The 15,849-nt window shown below is 51.0% G+C and overlaps 1 protein-coding gene across 1 annotated transcript; it reads right to left on the bottom strand.

Moving 5' to 3' along the window:
* Window positions 1-895: 895 nt before the first annotated feature.
* On the bottom strand, window positions 896-15,073 carry Gucy2d (guanylate cyclase 2D, retinal). Its single transcript, XM_008855768.2, has 18 exons — window positions 14,344-15,073; window positions 13,956-14,260; window positions 10,749-11,106; window positions 10,338-10,422; window positions 9,952-10,054; window positions 9,467-9,568; window positions 7,856-7,936; window positions 5,710-5,916; window positions 5,420-5,576; window positions 4,931-5,080; window positions 3,629-3,777; window positions 2,931-3,094; window positions 2,652-2,844; window positions 2,088-2,262; window positions 1,724-1,822; window positions 1,508-1,602; window positions 1,292-1,377; window positions 896-1,117 (listed from the first exon to the last, which is right to left on the bottom strand). Exons 1-18 carry the CDS (start codon window positions 15,071-15,073, stop codon window positions 1,024-1,026), a joined length of 3,333 nt encoding a protein of 1,110 aa, XP_008853990.1. The 3' UTR covers window positions 896-1,023.
* Between the last annotated feature and the right edge of the window lie 776 nt (window positions 15,074-15,849).

A 15,849-nucleotide genomic window follows, 5' to 3' on the forward strand; every position in this document is an offset into this window, starting at 1 on the left:
CTCTGAGGCTTCTGATCCAGACCTCCTTTCTGGGGTCCCACAGTCCCTAGAAAGTGGAGCATTCCCCACTTCTGCATCCCTTGATGGGCTCAGGGAATTTGGGGCTGGAGGCCACATGCCACAGCATCCCAAATCCCAAGGCCAGCCGTTCTAAAGCCCCACTTTAAGGGCATTGGGTGGTGGAAACCACTTAGGCCCCCTTCATTCCACCATGGAAGGGAGCCTGGACAACACTTCAGACCTTTCCAAGGTCACAGGACTGGCTTGCAGCTGACTCCAGAGCTCAGAATCCTTGGAGGCAGAACTGGACAGAAGCCATTGGCATCAGTCAGGCCTATAGCAGCAACTTTCAGGAAGGACCTTCCAGAATAATCCTGAGGGAATAACAACTGTTTCAGAAAGGAAGTGAAGTGGTTATGGCGAGGGTCATGGGTCAGAGATTTTTGTTGTTGTCGTTGTTGTTGTTGTTTTTGAAACTGGGTCTCCCTGTAGCCCCAGCTGGTCCACTATGTAGACCAGGCTGGCCTAGGATCTGCCTGCCTCTGCCCCCTGATGCTGTGATTAAAGGAATGCTGCTCATGGTTTGGAGAGTCTTGCATGAAGCTTTCTGCTTTGATAGAACTCCAGGCTGTTTTCACACTGTCCTCTGATGAAGGTTGCCCTCTAGAGTTCTGCCTTTTGTGCAGTGCTCAACCTGAGATGCCTCTTGGAGAAGCCTGGTTTATGTGCAGGGGAAGGGGTGGGTCAGGGGAGAACCCTAGGAAATTCCCCAAACTTAGATTCCAGGGTCACTCCAGACCTACCAAACTAGTATGCCTGTTTCCTCCTAAGGGAAATCCCCGGATTTTAGGAATCAATCCCTAACCCCTAAATCAGATAGGGACACTGGCTTGGATGGAGCATTCTGCAGGCAGCTTCTGGTCCTCAGGCTGTCGAGGAAGCACTGGGGTCCTAGGAAGCACGGCCAGAGGTGAGTGGCCCCAGAGTCTGAGGGGAGACACAGCATTTGTCCCCAGGAGAGCTTCACTTCCCAGAGAATTGGCCGGGTCTAGCTTTCTTCAACTTGTGGCGCCGCTCAGGGGGAATTTCCTGCAGACTGATGCCGTGGTTGCTGGCCCTGCAATGAGGGGACCTCAGCCTCAGGGAAAGAAATGGGGGCGAGGAAATCAAGGCTTAGGCCATTGCTGCTTAGGACGAGGGTGAGAAGTTTGTAAGGAGCCTACAGCTAGCGGCTAGCACCACTAAGGCGCCAGTCACCCCTTTTACTCATGGGTTCAAGCCAACCACTCACCCAGGTTGCAGATCAGGTGGTTTGGGGATGGGCTTGTTGAAGCCGATTCTGCCCACAAGCCAGTACGTGTCTTCAGCACCCTTGCCCTGCCGAGGCAAAGGGAGGGGAGACAGGCAGTCTGGGGTGAGGGATGGAGAATCTTTAGGTCTAGGTGAAACTAGGACACCCCAGGTCTGTAAGGGCCCCCTCGAGGAGGCAGGGCGAGCAGGGATTCACCTTCAGCTCCGTGCGGCCTCGCAGCTCCATCTGGAAGCCCTGGTCCAGAGCACAAAGAATCCGCACGGTGCTCATATTCACGTGGATTCGGTAAGCTGAGGCGATGGGGGAACACCGGCAGCTCAAGACTCACCTCTTACGTCCCCCTCCTGGGTCATTTCCCCGCCCAACCTCTCCCCACCTCGCCCAGCTCTTCCTGCCCCTGTTAACACTCACGCAGCGCAGTGGACTCCATGCGTGAAGCAGTGTTGACTGTATCCCCAAATAGGCAGTATCGGGGCATGGTGAGGCCCACCACGCCAGCCACACACGGGCCTGTTGGAAATATGCCAGGTCAGAGAGCAGGTGGAGACAGGGTTGAAGGCGGTGATACCCCGCATCTAGGCTGCGCAGAGCGACTCGGGAGACATTTTAGCACCCAAACTCTCCACCAGCTCTCCAAATAAAAACACTCTCAAGTGTATTTTCTCAAGGCAAGGCTCCCTACCCCAGAAGTTGCTTCCTATGGCTGGAATCTGGGACCGCACCCTAAACAGTGAGAAAGGCTGAAGCCGGGAAATGAAGAGGGCTGGAAATTTACCTGAATGCAGGCCAATGCGGATGCGCACTGGTACCTCAGGCATATGGCGCATGCGGAAGAAGCCCGCGGCACTGAGGATGTCCAGTGCCATGTTAGCAATCTCTGCTGCATGCCGCTGCCCATTCCTCTGTGGCAGCCCAGAGGCCACCATATAGGCATCGCCAATTGTTTCCACCTGGAGAAAGGGGTTGCTTCGATTCAGTTCTCCAACACACAAAGTCAGTATCCCTTGTCAGGAAATCTAACCTGGAATTAGGGTAGACATCCTGGAAAGCCAAACTGGGAGTTGGCAGTTGCACTAGGGCCTGATGGAAGAGATGAGGGACAGGAGGGCTGGGAAGGAAGACTGGGCTGGTGTCCTGAGTCAGAGCCGGGTGTGGTGGTACCTGCCTATAACCCTAGGACTCAGGAGGCAGAGGCAGGAGGATTGCTAGGAGTTTGAGGCCAGCCTGATCTATACAGCAAGCTCTAAGCCATCCAGGGCTACATAGGAAAACAAAACAAAACAAAACAAAAAATCAAAACCCTGAAGGGCAAGAAGTTTTTTTCCTCTACACACTCCACCTTATAGACATCATGGGCACCAATGATGGCATCGAAGAGGGTATAGAGGTCATTGAGCAGATCCACCACCTCAATGGGCTCACTCATGGCTGAAATGGTGGTGAAGCCTACAATGTCACTGAAATATAGTGTCACTTCTTCAAAGTACTCAGGTTCTACAGATGTTCCCATCTTCAAGGCCTTGGCCACAGATCTAGGCATGGCAAACAATTGGGTCACCTGGAGGCTGTCCCAGTCTGGCTGCCCTCTCCCTGCATCCCTCTCCACATTGACACCCACGGAGGCAGCATCTGTGTGAGCAGCCGGTCTGTCTTTTGCTTTTCTAGCTCTAGCTCCTCTGTGCGTTCCCGGATCAGATCCTCCAGGTTACTAGAGTATTGCTCCAGCATCCGAAGCATGGAGTCAATGATGTTCATCTTCCGGCCCTTGTTGATACTCTTGAACTAGGAAGAGGGGAAAGCCGGGAAAGCTGCCCAAGACTTTGGCTACTCTGCCCCTCTCCTGCACCCTCTCACTGGGCTATATTCCCAAGCTCCCCACCCCCCTTCATCTTCTTCTTATGAATCACCCCTGGGCTCTTGGTCACTACGTTTTCAGATATTATTAGGAGGTATGTGAAAAACAAGGGTTCCCAGAAATAGTTGTTGGTGAGTTGGAACTGACAAAACACTGGATTCAGGGGAAAGGTCTTTTTTGTCACAGTAAACCAAGCACATATCTGTTTCTCATTCAATGTTATTTTATTTGAATCAAACATTTCTCCCACCCAGAGTTCTTTCTTCCATTTCAAGCCTCCACAAGTCCTCAACCTAGCTCATCTGTATTCTAACCCTGCCCCATCAAATTCCCAGTCCTTGGATTACTCCTAAGGAAGGAGCCTAGAAGATCAAAGATCCTGCCTGCCTGTGAAAAGGGCACTGACATGAATCTCAGATCCCAGGGGCCATCCCAGCCTTTGCCCAATCCCAGGTCCTGACCAGTTCAAAGGTGCTGTCCATGGAGGGCCGAAGTTCCGGCTGCTCTGCCCAGCACTGTGTCATCAGCTGGATGCACTCTATGGGTGCCTGGTCCACGGACACCGAGGGCCGACATAGTGGAGGGGGAATCTGCACCCTATGTATCACTTCTGGAGACAAAGGGAGACCATGAAAGGTGGGTATCCCAAAACAAAAATCACCTTTGACCCTAGCTTAAGATGGAGCACTAAGAGAGAGTCTTGTGTAGTCCAGGCTAGCCTCCACCTTGCCTATGTATCTGAGAATGAACTTGAACTTCTGACCCTCCTGCTTCCACTTCCCAAGTAAGCGCTAGGATCACAGGCTTGTGCAACCATGCCCAGTTTGTGAGGTGCTTGGAATTGAACCCAGGACTTCATGCATATTAGACAAGCACTCTACCAGCTGACCTACTTCCTAGCCTGAGAGGGTTCTTTAAGTGTTTCAGGGCCTAGAGAGAAGGCCCAGTCAGTAAAGAAAGTGCCTGTTGTGCAAGCATGAGGACCCAAGTGTGGATGGATCCCCAGCACCCACATAAAAAAATCCAGGCGTGGCAGGTATAATGGCATGCACCTGTAACCCTATCACCAGGAGGGCAGACACAGGAGGCTCCCTGGAGCTCAATGGTCAGCCATTGTAGCTAATTGGTGAGTTTTGGGTTTAGTGAGAGACCATGTCTCAAAAAATTAGGTGGAGAGGGATTGAGGAAGACACTAGACATTTATCTCTGGCCTCCTCACGTATCCATACATATGTACACACACACACACACACACACACACACACACACACACACACGACATACAAATGAGCGTTTGGGTGGGTGGAGGGGTGTAATGAGGAAGGGGATCTCTAGGAGTAACCAAAGGACCCTGAACTCTGAGTATCAGTGAGAGGTGCCACAGATAAACTAATCTTTACTGAACATAAGAAAAATAAGGTTAGGGTGATCATGTAGCTTGATGAATGATTTGGATTTGAATCCAATTCGGCTGTCCTCTGATCCCCTTTTTGTCCCCCTGCTACCTTCCTAAGAACTCAGAGAACTAAAGAGGAGCCTGATCTGCCTTATGGGGGAGTAGGATGGGTCCAAGATCAGGACAGAAGAAGCTATTTGTGCCCAGAAACACCCAACCCAAGCTTGGCTTTCCTCTCTAACCACTCAGCCAATTGTCTTCAGGCCCCAGTTTTAAGAAAGCCATCACACACTCAATCCTCATCAATGGGCTTTGTTTTATTAAAGAATTAACTACAGAGTGCCTATCTGACCCCAAGTCGCCTTACCATCAGGCGTCAGCTCCAGCATGGCATAAGGAGGGCAGCGGCACACGACCTCTTGCATGATAATGCCCAGGCTGAAGACATCGCCCGCTAGAGTTCCCCGGCGCTCCAGGGCTGGGTCCCGAAGCAGCTCCGGGGCTGTCCAGAGCTGATCTGGGAACAGGGAAGGGGGAGTGGGCACGCAGAGAGCCTGTGGTGGCCCTGAAGACAAATCCTCACCAGAAAGCCCAGGCGGTGCTTAGGAAAGACTCCGCCTCCTGGAAACAAGCTCCGCCCTTTGGTAAAGCCCCATTTAACTGCAGATCCGGAGCTCAGGCCCAATCCCACTTCCTAGCAAGGCCCTATTCTCCAGTCATGGGCCTTTTTCCGTAGCGGCATTAGCGTCAGGGGATATGGAATGGAAAGAGTGTGGGAGGAGTGGAGGGAAGAGCCCTTGAGACTACAGGTCCTGGGGGATGCTCTAGTACCAGGGAACCAGCCTGGGACTCCTACCCTCCGCACTGGGAGGCTCGGGCAACACTCTCTGCGCTTCCAGTAGTCGCCCATGGCCGTGGTCCGTCACCTTGAGCACGAACCTCCCATCCACCACGCAGTTTCGTGATTTAAGCCTCCCGTGTGCCACGCCGCGATGGTGCAGATATCTCATTCCCTTGGAAGGGGTGGAGGAAGAAGCAGCTTCAGTCCGGTGCGGTTCTCCTGATTCTTCGTCTAACCGGTTACTCAGGATAGACCTATTGGCTGCCAACACACACGCACACACACACACACACAGGCACACACACCTTGATGAGGTCCAGCAGGAGGGAAGATTTGAACATCCAATCCAGCTTTATGTGTCTTTGCGCGAGGAGGTCGTGGAGGGAGCCCCGAGCACAGTGCTCTGAGACCACAGCCAAGATGCTCTCCCCAGGGGCGGCAGAGCTGTCTGCTGTCCCTGTCAGGAACAGCCCCAGGTAGAGAGCCACATTCTCATGCCTGAGCTCCCGGAGCTGAAAGGGAGAGTTGATTGGCATTTTCTACCCTGGGGCAACTGCAGAACTGCAGTTTTTACATGTTATTGCATGCCTGTTTTTGAGTATCAAAATTGGGAACTTGAGATTGAAAATGGTGAGGGGGTAGGGGCTTTCTTCTCTAGGCAATTTTATCTTTGGGGAACACAATGTGGTCAAAGAGCGCTGTTCAGATTCTGAATAGAACTGAGCTTAAAGTTAGGAATGAAAAGATAATCGGTCATTAGAACCCAGTCTAATGAATCGGTGATTCATTAACCATAAAATGAAGGGATTAACCTGGCCATGAAGTTAAGTGACGTCTTAAGGGAAAGCATCATATACAGGAGAAGCTCCTGGCACCACCACCTGCTCTTTCTAATGTCCAGTCTTTGAGGAAGAACCAGAAGGAGGCTGTGAGATTCAGAAATCACTGTGCCTGCAGCCTGGTCTTTGCTCTGCTTGCATCATCGTATCAGATGTGTCTGAGAATCCCACCCTGTCTAAGTCAGGAAAGAAGGAACTAAACAGTCCAACTGTAGTCCCAGAGGAGCCATCAAAGAGGCCTCACCCACAAGGCAGTACTGAGAGCTCCAGCAAGCTGGAAGAAGACAGCCTGAAGACTGACTTTCTAGCTTTTCTTAGGGTCACATGCCCAGCTAAAGGACTTTTCATTTTAAACATCTAGTGTCAAACAGTGATTTAGTCCAGACCCACAAAGGGAATCCCCTTAAATCATTCCCCAGCTGTGACCACTAGAACCTGTGATAGCCTCCTGGAAATAGGCCAAGCCAGAGATGCTTGGTGTTGAGAGAGAGAGGGACATTAAAGTTGAAAGGGCCAGAATAAGTTATTCTATTGCCCCCTTGCCAACTCTAGTCACTATGTCACTACAGCTGGGGCCATTCCGCATAACTGGCCAGACAGAAGTATAAGTGCATTTAAATTTTTTCTTTCTTTCTTTTTTTAAATATTTGTTGGTTTATTGATGTGTTCGTATTTGCTTGTATATGTGTTGTGGGTATGTGTATGGGCATGCACATGCCATGGCACACATGTGGAGGTCAGAAGATAACTTGCAGGAGTTGGTTCTCTCCTTCCACTATGTGGGTTCTGGGAAACAAACTCAGGTCGTCAGCCTTGGCAGCAGGCACCTTTATCCACTGAGCCATCTTGAAGGGCCTTCATTTTTAAGGTTCTATCATTCACTCAACAAAAATCCACTGTGGTGGTACACAGCTTTAATCCCAGCACCTCAGGAGGCAGAGGCAGGAAGATTCTGTGAGATCAAGGCCAGCCTGGTCTAATAGTGAGTTCCAGGCCAGTTGAGGCTACAGGGAAACCCTGTCTCAAAACAAAATTTTTCTTAATCCATGGATCTCTCTGATGTTCTAGACCCTGTGATGGGTGTTGGGAATATGGTAGAGCCCTTACTCAGCTTTCAGTCCACGAGGGAAGCTAATAAGAAATAAATCAGGCCACAGATGAATGCACAACTTATGATTCATTAACATGTCACTCAGCACATATAAATTGTGATAAGAACACGAAGAAAAGAAGTGATACCTTGAGGGCTGGAAAGATGGCTCAGCAGGTAAGAGAGCATACTGCTCTTTCAGAGGACCAGAGTTGGGTTCCCAATACCCATGTCAGGTGGCTCACAACCTCCTGGAACTCTAGCTCCAAGAAATCTCATGCCCTCTTCTGGCCTCCACAAACACTGCACTCACATGGCATACACTCACACAGACACATACACATAAAAGTAAAAACCTTAATTAAATAAAAAAGAACTGATACATTGAAAGAGACTGATGGGAAGCCTGCTCTGGAGTAGAGGGGAAAACTTGAGACCTTCCTCTATAACCCACCACAAAGAGGAGACAAGAAAGAGGGAACCAATGACCACTCCACACCCCATCATGGATCCAACCCTCACCTTGGAGAAGGCTGTCTTGGTCGCTGGGCGGATAGCTATATGATGATCCCCTGGAAACTTCTTCAACCAAACCCAGTCTCCCTGCAGCAGAGAGGACAATATTAAGGAATTCAGACCCTCCAAGATGCAAGGAGCTCTAGGACCCCATATTTCCACTGGCCCAGTATACCAGAACATATCTTTTATGGCACAGAGAACAAGTATAGGAGCTTGATGTCTGCCTATTGTTTCACAGGCCACTAGGTCAAAGTTCAGGTCTCAGAAAGATACAGAAACTGTGTATGGTGGTCCTTACTACCCCAGATACTCCCACCTACAGTCCTGCCACATGAACCGTTACACAGCTCTCATCACCATCTCTCACTATGTGCTGAGAGCTCTCAGGAATTACTGTAAACTAGCTGTGAAGGGTAGGTACCTTCCCTCTGGTATAGCCTTTATTGTCCTCAGTGGCTGGCAAGGCCAGTTCCTGGCATGCCACCTGTGCTGCACACTTGATTCAATAATCTGCTGCTATCATCTGAATAAGGAGACCTTCATCCTTATTTTTTCATGGATCTTGAAAAGTATAAGTAGCCCTGTCTGTTGCTAAGGGACATGTACTAGAAGAGAGTCATGAAGGTTTGGTACTGAAACCTACTGAGTGGTTGGAGATAAATGTAGGGATATTTTAATTTCCACAAAAACTGGAGGCCTCTGGGTATGGTGGTGCATGCCTTTAGTCCCAGCACGCCTTTAGTCAGGAGCCAGAGGCAGGCAGATCTCTGTGAGTTCAAGGCCAGCCTGGTCTACATAGTGAGTTCCAGGCCAGCTGGGACTACAGGAAGACCCTGTCTCAAAAAGACCAGAACACAAACAAACCAACAAAACAAAAACTGGAGGCTACATTTAGGGGACAGGGCCAGAGAGAAGAAACACTTAGCATAGGTACAGTGTGGTACCATTCAATGAAGAATAACCTGCTTAAAATAACAATGATGCCCTTTCTGAGAAAAGGTTACAGTGGTCTCAGGTGACATAGTGGGAACTTTTGCACTCTCTCCATAACTTGAACTGGGGAGCTCTAAGTCCCCTCTCTCCTCTTGATGAGCCAAGCTCTCCAAATCTGTCATTGTCTCTATCCATCCTGCCACATTCACAAGTCCTGGCCCCTAGTTAATGTCTTCCTCTAACATTATTTTTATGCTGTAGGCCTTATGTTCAGAGTCCGATCTGAACTGGATGAAAATGCTGAGGGGACAGGGCTAAGGGTTCCCTGTAGGGTAGGAAATGGCTCAGTAGCCACACTAGCCTGCATGCTGGTCCCAGCATGCTCCACAGTATTTCCAGCCTCCAGCCTCCAGTCTCTGGGTCACTGTGACTAGCGTTTGGAAAGCCCTCACCTCCATCTTGTGGCAGGGAGTATTCTCAAATTGGAAAATCAGGTTAGGATTGCCGAATCCATAACCTTTCCCTAGATTCCACCTGGGTTCCATCCCCTGAAGCCTGGAGTCTGCAGGATTTGACATGATTGTGTATCTTCCTGAAGACTGCTTCTCTCTGCTCTGTCTGAGCATCCTTCCCCTTCCCCTCCTCGAGTACTGTTCAGTCTGACTGGGGAATCAGGTTCACCTCATAGAGACCAATGTTGGTGCTTTCTGAGGGCTGGTTGGGGACACTGTGAATGTCTGATGTGCTTCCGGTAGCCAGACTTGCTCTACTTCCCTGGACCACCTGGGGACAAAGGTCAATGCAAGACATCAGAATGTAATCTGGGGTTAGAGTTCTGGATTGAGGTCAGTCTAAGTTCTTTGGGTGAAAGGAGGGTAAGGAATTTCATTCAGGGCAGATGAAAATGATACCCAGTACACAACACTTTACAATGTACAAAACATACATTTATTTTCTAGATGGATCTTCACACTACCCATAGGACCAGGACAAGGCTGTCAGCTCTATTGCATAGATGAGGTCACTGATCCCCAAGACTCAGACCAAGGACAAAGCTGGGACAGAGGTAAGTTTCTTACATGTGAGACTGGGGTGACAGGTGGCTCAGGGAAGGGACCAAATATACAGGGAGAAGATAGGGTCTTCCAGCTCCCTGCTTTCCTGACCTTTCGAGAGCTGCCTCCCTGTGGGTGGAGGAAAGTGATGTCATCTATAGTCAGGATGATCTTGTTGGGGCCAGAGACCATTTGGATGTGAAGAAGCCGGTGCCTGGTAGGGGGAGGTGGTCATCCCCACAACGGGGACCAAATTCTGTAAGAATATGCCAGTGGAGGATGGGAGGGCGGTGACACTAGCTCTGGGAAGTATACTGGAATAAGGCTATCCCTCAAACATGTCCTGGGACTGTCAGCCACACAGAATCCTTTGTTACTCACCAAGAAAAGTTCTCCCTTCCTCTCTAGTGGACCTAGCCTGCTATCTACGGCACAATTTCATTCCTGGCAGATGGAGAGCCAAGAACACTTCCTACTTGCCCGATTCCCATACTTACCTCAAGTAATGGGCCAGGAAGGCTCCAGTCAACCCCATCCCCACCACCAGGAGGAAGCCAACAAAGACCAGGCCTGGCTCCACTCCTGAAGGGACAAAGAGAAGAGGAACACTCTTGATCTTGGCTGGGGGAAGGCCCCTTTGAAGGAGAGAGGTATTCAGTCAATCATGAAAATTCCTAGAAATGGGAGTGGGAGCTGGGGAGGCTCTGGGTGAAAGGTCATTGATTCCTCAAAGGGGAAGAGTGGAGATGCTAGGAAGGTTCTCAGATGGCTTTGGGACTCTGTGAGAGGGTCCTGAGTAAGCCAGGGACTGAAGGAGGATCTGGAAGAACAACAGGAGTTTTCTCTCACACAACTTTGAATTGTCTATGCTGACAGTCCCAGTGGGAGCTGGGAGTGCTTGCCCTCACCTCCGTTGCAGATCACACCAGGATCGAACCAGCAGGAGGGATCTGGTCCTGGTGGAGGTCCACCAAGAGGGAAGTGCACTGGGGTCCCAGAGGAGCGCAGAGAGCCCTGGAGAGGATCCAGTAGGTGTGTGGTGAACAATCTGTCGCCTGCTGCATCTGTGTCTAACAGCACAAAGGAGGGCTCCTCGGTTCTTCCCAGGGCCCCGCAGAAGCCAGAGACTTGGGTATCCTGCACTTGTTGGGCTACAGATGCTCCTGACACCCAGCTGCCACCTGCTGCTGCTGGTGCTCCCATCTCCATCTTGCCTCGGGCCAGTAAGAAGACAGCATCATAAATGGTGCCGAACAATGGAGAGACCTAGAGGAGAGTTAAGGACTCAGAGTTAGAGCCAATAAATGAATTCACTAGCCCTCCTGTTCTTTCATTGTATCCTTCTGGCCCTGATGGTTCCTACCTCCCAGGTGCTGGCTCCCCATATCCTTCCCCATTAGAGTTCACACCTTTTCTCTCTCTTCCCTGTCTCTCACTCAGTCGTCCCCACCGATTGTACCTCCTTTCAGGACTCCCACTCTCTCATGGTTGATTCTAACTCTCCATCTCCTGTACATTTCTTTTTCCATCCACTTGTTTGCCCTACATACACTTTTAATCTCACCTACCATTCATCTAAAACTTTCAAAACTTTCCCATCCTTTGGTTGGTGTCTTTTTTTTCTTATTTATTTTATTTATTGAGACATGGTCTTCCTAAGTTGCTCAGGTTGACCTTGAACTTACTATGTAACCTAGGCAGACTTTAGGTCTTGATCTCTCTCTCTCTCTCTCTCTCTCTCTCTCTCTCTCTCTCTCTCGGGTTTCATGTAGCCCAAGTTGGCCTCAAAATCCATCCATTCCTTAATTGGACCTGTCTACCAATCTATCTCTCAAAGTGCCAGACACTATATAACATCAATGATGTTCAAGACAGTCCCCTGCCTTGAGGAAAAAGACAGGGGTGTTAGTAGTGCAGTATATGAAGGCACAAGGAAATAAGGGAGATTTAGGGACAAGAATGAAGGTCCCCACCCAGATAGGAGGAAGAGGAAGAAGTTCTAGAAGCAGTGACCATCCCTCAGGACATGAGGTGGAATTACCCAGGGAGGATGAGGTAGGAGAAAGGAAGCAGCTCAGAGATAAAAGAGAAGACCCTAAAGTAGCTCAGTCTGGCTGAAGTTCATGAAGACAATAGAAGACCCAGGTCCTGGGGAGACCTCCATCAATACAGAACAATGAGGGTCCCCAACACAGGATGGAGGAAGGCTATTCAGAAGCTACCAGGAGGCCTTGAACCAGGTCTTGAAATTGTAGAACACATTTGATTTCTGATTGTTATTGGAGAGAAACCTGGATCAGGTAATTCGAAGCACAGACCACTGGGAGATTATATTCTAGGTCTGGGCTCAGAAGTGTTGTGGCCTGAATCAGGATAGTAACAGTGAGGAGGGAGAAAATGGATTCTAATGACCACTAGAAAGTAAAAGTAATAAGACTGGATTTGGGGGTGGGGACCAAGGGGAATCAGTTGGGTGACTCCCTTGCCATGGAATGGACAGCTGGTAGAAAGCTGTGCATTTACTGGGAACTAATGAGAACCCCTCCATCCTATTTAACTCTTAATTTCTTATTGACTATTGCCACCCTCTGTTCATTGCTACCTCAAATCTCTTTTGGGGGAAGGCATTGCTGGGGAATAGTTCAGCCCCCACTCCTGCAATAGCTTTTTTCATGTAGTCTCTTTGGGGTATGGCTATTTCTTTACTTATTTGGGGGAACTAAACCTAACGTATTGCACAGGCTGGGCAAGTAGGCTACCACTGTGCTATATACCCAGCCTTTTTATTTTTTGAGACAAGGTCTTTCTAAGTTGACCAAGCTTGCCTTAACTTCACTCTGTATCCCAGACAGGTCCTGAGTTTGGGATCCTCCTGCCTCAGCCTTAGTCTCCTTCCTATGTCATCTGTCATGAGTATGGCCTTTATTTATTAAAAAAAAATTTTTTTTGAGACAGGGTCCCCCTGTAGTCCCAGCTGACCTGGAACTCATTATGTAGACTAGGTTGGCCTTGAACTCACAGATATTCATCTGCCTCTGCCTCCTTGGCATGGGATTAAAGGTGTGCACCGCCATGAGTATGACCTTTTTTTTTTTTTTTTTTGAGACAGGGTCTTCCTGTAGCCCCAGCTGGCCTGGAACTCAATTTGTATACCAAGCTGGCCTCAAACTCACAGAGATCCCACTGCTTCTGCCTCCCGAGTGCTGGGATTACAGGTGTGCACCACCACACCTAGCTGAGTATGACCTTTTTGGTGGTTAATTTCTTACCTATTGACGTCTAGCTTCCCTTCTACCTTAATAGCTTCTAGCTTCCCTTTGTGCCTGGGAGGGAGTTAGAAGGTATAAACTGGGATTCTGGAGACTCAGGGAATCCTGGGTACTACCTGGATGTTGGAAATTATCTTTGGATCTGATTATGGAAGCCCCTACCTCCAGCTGGGGACTTTTCTTCTTTTGCAAGATATCAAAGCCCTCACAAAGTTAAGACCATAGCGATGACCAGAGAACAACTCGAGGCCCCAGAGGAAATGCCTCAGAACTAGGTGTGAAGTTTGGATCTGTATCCTCCCTCTCCCTCTTTCTTGCTCTCTTGAGAACACCACCTGTTTATTATGCATTCTATGTTGTTCGGTTGTTTGGAAATAAGTCAACTTTGAAGCAGACTAAAAACAACATGGTAGTTTAGTTTACTCCTTGGAGCTGGGTTGGAGGGGTCTCATTGCCTACTCTGGTGGTAAATACGCTAAGATGCCCTAAAGCAAAACCTGAACTTCTATTAACACCCATGAAAACCCCCATTGGCCCCACCCTTCTCTTCCCCATTGACCTTACTCTCCTCTTTCCATTGGCCCCACCCTCCTCTTCCCATTGACTCCACCCTCCTCTTCCCACTGGCCTCACCGTCCTCTTCCCATTGGCCCCACCTTCCTCTTTCCATTACTTCCAACCTCCTCTTCCACATTGACCCCACCCTCCTGTTTCCCATTGACCCCACCCTCCTCTTCCCGTTGGCTCCACCCTCCTTTCTATAGGCTTCAACCTTCTCTTTGTATGTTATCTATCTTCCCTCTTCCCTGGCTTTCCTCCCTCTTCCCTGTTCCTCAGTCTATCTACCTGCTGCAGGTTGAGGTCTGAGGGCAGCTCTTGGTGCTCTTGGGCCCTGCGCAGACTATCCAGAACGCTGCCTCCCCGAGGACAGTGACGCGTGAGAGTGAGCACTGCATCATGAGCCCTGCGAAGCTGGGAGCTGTTGGCAAGTGCGCCCAAGGTCTCTGGGCCTGGAGACAACGCATAGTGGAGCGTGTCGAAGGGCAGGAAGACCAGGGAGCCATCGGCCAGGCCTAGCTCTTCTGCAGCTTCCAGTAGGTAGCGCTGCTCCTCACCGCCCAGCAGCACTGAGTGCATCACCATGATCACTACTGTGAACACAGAGACTGGCTTGCTCCCTTGCCCACTGTCCGCAGGACGGGCCGACCTCCCCCCACCCTGCCCGGGAGCCTACCTCTAACTCTAGGCCCGTCCTGGACCCTCCTGAGGGCCTCCCGAGCTCCAGACAGGTCCGAGGGCTCCATGGAGGTCACCAGGGCGACTGGCAGGCCCCGAGCCCTGAGTTCTGTGGACAGAGCGAGTCCCGCCTCCACCCACAGGTCCTGGGGCGCGGTGACCAGCGCCACGCGCGCCCAGCGGAAAGCTCGAAGGAGGACGTAGAGAGCATCCGCTGCGGGGGTCACAGCAGGGGCCGTGGTGCCCGCCGCCCACGTCCCGGGACAGCCCCAGGGCACCAGCGCGACCCCAGCCTCTTGGGCTAGTAGCTCCGCTGGCCTGCAGGCTGCAGGGTTCACCGGGCCCACCAGGCCCGACACTCGGGCCAGCGCGGAGGATACAGCCCCCAGGGAGCCCGGGGTCAGGCAGGGCTCAGCAAGCAGCACGACCTCGAAACGCTGGCCGCCTTGCAGGGCAAGGTCACGGTTCAGGCGGTCGGCGGCCAGGCGCGCAGCCAGCTCCGGGAGGGCTCGGGCAAAGATGGGGTCGCATGCCCATGGGCCCAGCACTCCTACTTTGAACACGATGGAAAGGGCAGCGGGCGGCGGGAGGAGCAGCAGGAGCAGCAGTCCCGGCAGCTGAGGCCCTGGCCAGGGTAGGACCCGTGGGAGACCCAGCGGGGACAGTAGCTCAGGGGCGCAGAGCCGGGCGGCGGGGAGTCCACCCGCTGGGAGAGTGCACGCGGTCATCGCTAGCGTCTGTGGACACAGAGGGAGCTGGACGAGCGATTCAGACCCCCAGGACTCCCTGTGGTTCTTCCTGCAAGCCTATTTCTCAAATCCCACCTAATCCCAGGGGTGTCTCCGCTTCCAGAGCCCCTTCTGCAGTCTTGGACCCCTAGATCCCTCCCCTACCTGGCGTGCACACGGGCCCGGAAGGCGAAGGCCACTGGGGCCTCTCCAGCTTGTTCCAATTTGCTTACTTCCCTTCCCCGCCCCCGTCCCCCTCTGTCAGCGGCTTCAAGGGTCGGTAGGGACCTGAGTCCCTGGCTTGGGTCCTGTACCACTTACGGGGGGAGGGGGGAGTCCGGGGCTCCGGCTTGGCTAAGGGGTCATAGAGTCGCTGTCCCTTTGGTCTCCCCTGGCAGCCCAGCCCAGGGCGGGGGTTGTGGGAAGAGCCCACTAAGGACCTTAATCTTCCCAAGAGGATTAGGATCTTTTAATCAAGCAGGGAGGGCCTGGTGGTGGAGGGTGAGAGTCCCTCCTGCTCCTCTCCTAGGTGGGGTCTGTGCTGCTTCCAAATAGCCAGGAGCTGCTTAGCTAGCCACTTAGGAGGGGGAAATAATTACATCTGTATTTCACACTATACACAAACTCATTTTCAGATTTCAATCTTATAAGTAACCGTTATCTTTTTGCAAAGATTGAATTAATTAATTTTGATAAGGTTAATTTTGATAAAGGTGTCCTATTTCTTACTGGATAATCTCTCTCTGCGTCTCTGTTCCACCCCCCCACTTTTGTCT

This window comes from Nannospalax galili, unplaced genomic scaffold (assembly GCF_000622305.1).
Source record: "Nannospalax galili isolate Female #2095 unplaced genomic scaffold, S.galili_v1.0 scaffold146, whole genome shotgun sequence".
Taxonomy (NCBI): domain Eukaryota; kingdom Metazoa; phylum Chordata; class Mammalia; order Rodentia; family Spalacidae; genus Nannospalax; species Nannospalax galili.

Excerpts from the sequence above, each read along its gene's own strand:
- Gucy2d (XM_008855768.2), bottom strand. The coding sequence starts at position 15,073 with ATGACCGCGTGCACTCTCCCAGCGGGTGGACTCCCCGCCGCCCGGCTC. Across the intron at positions 11,107-13,955 it reads CAGACCTCAACCTGCAGCAG|GTCTCTCCATTGTTCGGCAC; the intron begins GTAGATAGACTG and ends ACTCTCCTCTAG. Across the intron at positions 7,937-9,466 it reads CCAACATTGGTCTCTATGAG|GGAGACTGGGTTTGGTTGAA; the intron begins GTGAACCTGATT and ends TCTCTGCTGCAG.